This window comes from Lactuca serriola, chromosome 5 (genome assembly GCF_051521515.1).
Source record: "Lactuca serriola cultivar US96UC23 chromosome 5, Lser_US96UC23_V15, whole genome shotgun sequence".
Classification (NCBI taxonomy): Eukaryota; Viridiplantae; Streptophyta; class Magnoliopsida; order Asterales; family Asteraceae; genus Lactuca; species Lactuca serriola.
Window position 1 is genome coordinate 40748168 of NC_136412.1, and position 5797 is coordinate 40753964.

A 5797-nucleotide genomic window follows, 5' to 3' on the forward strand; every position below is an offset into this window, starting at 1 on the left:
TTCAACTTCCACATTATCAAAGTCACAATGTTGCGAAGTAGAGGGTTTATCATTTTCATTCTTTACTATCGAATCAACTATAATTTCTTTACCTTTGACCTTAGATGTGATATTAATGATTGACAATTTAGAACAATCGACCTCTTCTTCCTCTTCGATCTCACTGATTTCACTCACATTATCTTAATTGTCATCGACATCAGCATAATTGAGTTGAGAATCAAGAGTTGAAGTTTCAGTTTTCTTTAAGATTTTCACTTGTTCATTCTTTGTCAAACTTTCATTGACAATACTAACCAACTTAACAACATTCAAGAATTCATCAATTTTGACAATACCATATGCGAATCTATCATCAGGTATTTTGTCAAATTGAGCAATTGTGTTTTCGCAGTCATAAGAAACAACATCAACTTTTTCGCGTTCATATTCAAGAAAAGGTAAAAGTTTCCTATGTTGTTCTTTGCTTATTTCAAATGAATGATGTAAAGCTGTTAACTTCGCATACAAACGTTTAGCAGAGTTACAATAAATGTTTCTTTGTGCTAGTAACAACCTAACTTCTTTATCTAGATTGTTCCTATCATAATTTACATTTTCCGTTTGTAATTCAAGTTTATCTACTCTGCTTCGTTTTATTTCTAATTCTCTTCTTGTCTCAACTAGTTTCAATTTTAGATTTTGTGCTTCTGTACTAGCAGACACGATAACAGAATCAAAATAAGCAACAGTATCATCAAATGAAGTTATTTCAGCATCATAAGCAGATAAAGGAATATTAAATGATTCAAGAATAGCACGTACCTTGGTGGTCATTGGAGATTTATCAGTGGACTTGGACACAAAGCATTGTCCAGAAACATTCTCTTCGCAATTATCTTCATAGCTTGCGAACATTGCACCATGAGTTGGGTGCCTCATTTCTTCATCATCAGATCCTGAAGACCAGATCTGATAAGTTCCACTTTATTCTTCATAAGACTCTCCTTTCGCAACTAATGACAATCCTTTTGCCTTCGCACGCCTCCTCAAGCTTTTTCTGAGTAGTAGGCTTCATCTTTGATTTTGCTTTTCTTCTCCTCTTTCTTTCTCAGCATACAATCAGCTGCGAAGTGATTTGCACCATTGCAGTAATGACAATAAATTCTAGAATCACCTTTTAGTTTCTTCTCTTCCTTCGCATCTTTCAGTTTTTGTTCAACCTTTTCCAATTTCTTCTTTTCCTCACCTCCAGCTTTTATGAAACTACTCTTTGCATCATTTGGCTTTCCATTTGGATTGAAAGGCTTTTTGAAAAATTTCTTAACTCTGTTGTTTAAATAGAATGCAACTGCTTCATCATCAGAGTTCATTAAGAAACCTTCATTGTCTGATCCTTCCGTTTCACCAGTATCAATTTCTAAAATCTTTGAAACCAAAGCCAAAGGACCTCCTAGACTCTGTTTTGATTCTTCAAACATTTTTGTAACTTCACTTTCATGTGTTTTCAGCTGGCTGTAGAGATCATTCAAGCTGGTTGTATCAAAACTTTGTTGGTTCTTTATCATCATACTCACACTACGCCATTCTTTGCGAAGACCCATGATGAATTTTAGATTGAATTCCATGAGAGACCTTGTGATTCCATACCTACTGCAACGATAAACAAGCTCATTCAGACGATCATAGTAGTTTTCAAGAGTTTCAGCATCCTTTTGTCTGAATTCCTTAAGTTCAACAAGACATTGCTTAAAAGAATTGATCTTCATCTTTTCGCTACCTTCATACTTCTCTTTTAATGTGATCCAAATGTCCTTGGCTGTTTTACAACTACGAATGTAATTGTAAACCACAGGAGGCAAAGCACCTCTTAGTTCTCTCATACACCTTTTCTCATTTTGCTTCATGCGTTTCTGTTGATTAGCAACTTCATCTGAAGAAGCAGATTGTGCAATTAGTTGAACATTATCAGGAAGTTGACCTTTTCCACTGATACAATTCCAGAGCTCTTCATCAATTCCATTTAAGTAATCCTCCATCCTATCAGCCCACTAATCATAGTATTCAGGGATTAACATTGGAATTTTGGTTGAAGAACCAAGTAAGTGAGAGAAAGAAGTCATGGTATTCATGTTGAAGTTCGCCATTGATGAACACGAGAAATTTTTAGAAAGATTGAAAAACTTGATGAATTTGTGAATTGATCAAACGAATTGATCACTGATTGCTAATCGATCACTCAAATGCAGAATCAATTCAAATCTAAAGATCAAGAGAGATTTTCAGAACCAAAATGCGTGGAAAATTTTGATTAAAGTTACTACTCAAAAAGCAAATGATTCTAAGACGAAAATCAGATCAATGCAGTTTGAAACCTGCTCTGATACCAATTGAAGAGAATTGTAATCGAGATTTAGAAAGCAATCATGATTGTATGAATGAAAAGTAAGAACACAGAAAGTAAATATGAATCAGATCTTATATTGATGAAGAACTGATTACAAACTTAAGCAGAGAGAACTTGCGAATGATTAATGAATCACTCGTGCATTCGATTTCTCTACTTCTAACCTCAGTCCCTATTTATAGGAAACCTGAGTGTACAAAAAATATACTAAGTCCTAAACTATACGCTTCGCACAAATGAAGACTTAGTAAAATAACTAACATGCGAAACTAAAGAAACAAACACTTCGAATTTTACAACATCTACTCTCTACACTTTTAGGATTGTACCATTTTGGAGGTATTCTATGATGGGTTTGATCCATAATCTTGAATGTTGTTGGGGATCCTAAATGTTCGACCGAGCATTAGGATCATGGTGAGGGGTTGAAGATTATGATCTCCGATTGTTGCGATGCTCTGAGTGGTTTGATCCTCTGGTATCTTGGATGGATCTTCAATTGTCAGGATCATTACGTGAACTATCAAGATCTTGGTTTTTGGTGGGATTCTAAGAGAAGATCCTACATTAGCTAGCGCGTCTGCTTCAACATTATCTTCTCTAAGAACTTGGTTTAAACTAAAGTTTTTAAATTCTAAGGCTAACATTTTAAGTATTTGCAGGTATAATGATAATCTTTTGCCTTTAACTGTATAGGATCCATTGAAATTGTTAGTTATTAATAATGAATCGACATATAATTTGCAGATCCTTGATTTGAAGATCCTTGGCTAGTTTCAACACCATGATTAGTGCTTCATATTCCGCTTCTTTGTTAGCTGCATCAAATTCACAACTAACTACATGTGGTAGGATATCCCACTGTGGCGATTTTAGTATGATCCCAATGCATGTTCCTCTGAAGTTGGATGCTCCATCTGTAAAGAGTGTCCATTTCCCCATATTTTCTTCTTCTTGAAGTTGTTGAGTCTCTGATTCTACCTCCTGTTGTAGATCATCAATGAAATCGGCCACAAAATCTGCTAGTTCCTGTGACTTTATTACTAATATTGGCTCATATTTTATGTCATATATATTGAGCTTCACTAACCATTTGGCCATTATACCTAACATTTCTAGTTTTCTCATGACATTCTTAATATGATAGTTAGTTTTGACATGTATAATATGAGTTTCAAAATAATGTATTAGTTTGGTGGAAGCTGAAACTAATGTAAGTATTAAATTTTCAAAGTGAGAGTACCTAGTTTCAGGATCCAAGAGAATTTTACTTACATAGTAAACAGGGTGTTGAAATGCGACAAGATCCTTAACCAGGACTGTACTAGCAACATTTGATGATACTGGAAAATAGAAGAGGATGTGTTCCCCATTCAATGGTTTCACCAATAAGGGTGCTGAACTTAAATGCCTCTTAAGTTCTTGGAAGGGACCTTCAGGTTCTTTGGACCATTTAAATCTCTTATTCTTCTTCAAGATGGCATAGAAGGGTTTTCACCTCTCTGAGGATCTTGAGATGAACCTATTTGGAGTTTCCACTCTTCCTGTTAACCTTTGGATATCCTTGGTTAAAGTTACGGATTTTAGATCGATTATGTCTTTCATCTGCTCCGAGCTTTCTTTTATCCTATATTAGTGACCATATGGCTTAGGAACTTTCTTGCCTTCAGTCCAAAATGGCATTTGGATGGATTCATCTTCATGTTGTATTCATCCAATATGTAGAAGGCTTCTTCAAGATCCCTGAGTAGATCTTCAGCTCTTTTTGATTTAACTACCATGTCATTAATGTATACTTCCATGGTGTCCCCAATTTGTCTTTGAATATCCTACTTACCAATATTTGGTAGTTTGCTCTTGCATTATTTAGACCAAAGGTATAGCAATATATGAATATATACTTGTGGGAGTATCCTTAGGGCAAGCCTTGTTAAGATCAGTGTAGTCCACGCATACTCGCCACTTTCGACTTCTTCTTGGATGATTTGGTTCCTTTAGGGCTTGAAATTTCTTCTTTTTTGATGTATAGGTCTGAAAGAACGGTCTATATTAAGTTTGTGGTTTTAACTCCTCTTCTTATACCTGTCATATCTTCGTGTTTCCATGTGAAAGTTTTTCTTCTCTCTTTAAGGAACTTCACTAGGTCTTGCTTGATTTCTTCAGATATTGAGGATCCTATAAGTACTTTGGGGTTAGGATCCTCAATAATTAGGGGTACTTCTTCTACATCTTGTTCTTTTCTTTCTAATACATATTGTGCCCTTTGCTTTAATTTCTATGTTTTTATTAGTATTGTAGAGGGCCTCAATGAAGTTTTATAACATTCTTTGGACTCTCGTTGATCACCGATGATCTTCACTATCCCCTAAGCGTATGCATCTTGACACATTGGTGGTACGTCGAGGGTACTACTTTCATGTCATGGATCCAGGGCCTTCCTAATATGACATTGTAGGAAGACAGAGCATCAATAACACAAAAGTGTTGCCTAGAATTTACCCATTCAATGTAGATAGTTAGTTTGATCTCTTTTTATAGTGTGCTTTGTCTCCTCGTTGAAGCCTATCAACACTGAGGATTTTTTTACAATTTCAAATTCTGGGATGTTCATCCGGGTTAAAGCATCTAAGAGTATGATGTTTACTGAGGATCCTCCATCAACCAGGATTCTTTTAACAAAATGATTGGTGATGTAGGGAGTTATCACTAGTCCATCGTGGTGAGGATCTTGGATGTTCTCTCTATCTTGTTCATTAATGGTGATTTCTTTTTCATTCGTGACTGACATGTTCTTTTGAGGTCACTTTTCTTTTTCTGCCTTGTAAACCTTAGCATGTCTCTTTGCTGCAGAGTAAGAAGTTCCATAGATTTTAGAACCTTTGGAAATAACGTTAATTAACTTAGCGTCTGAAGGAGGGGATCCTAGTTTTTCCTAGATCTTCATCGGATCTTGATCTTTTTCTTTAGATCCTTCATTCTTCCTTCCTAGGAGTTCTTTAAGATAGCCTTTGCTCAAGAGATAACTTATTTCCTTCTTGAGGGATATGCATTCCTCAGTATTATGGAAAAAATCTTTATGGTATGCACGCCACTTAGATTTGTCTTTCCATCCATTTGATTTTTCTCCTTTCCTTAATGACCTTGCTTTATTGCCAAGATCCTATATAGTGAAGATCAGACTTGAAACATCCACAGTTTTACAACTTCAAAACACAAGATAAACGCATTAAAATATCACCAAAAGGACCAAAATGCCCTTGACATCAAGATAACAATCTACAACATAAATATCCAGAATCTCAGTTCTTTATTGTGTGTATGTATGTGTGTTCTTGTCAAATTCAATGTAATACCTGGCTTTTTAACACAAAATACACCAAAAAATTTCGTTTTAAATATATAAAATCTCTT

The 5797-nt window shown here is 35.2% G+C and overlaps 1 protein-coding gene across 1 annotated transcript; it reads right to left on the reverse strand.

The window, feature by feature from the left end:
• Nucleotides 1–2730: 2730 nt before the first annotated feature.
• LOC145049461 (uncharacterized) lies at nt 2731–3487 on the reverse strand. Its single transcript, XM_078997864.1, has 2 exons — nt 3121–3487; nt 2731–3026 (listed from the first exon to the last, which is right to left on the reverse strand). The coding sequence occupies exons 1-2, from the start codon at nt 3485–3487 to the stop codon at nt 2731–2733; spliced, it is 663 nt and encodes a 220-aa protein (XP_078853990.1).
• Nucleotides 3488–5797: the final 2310 nt, after the last annotated feature.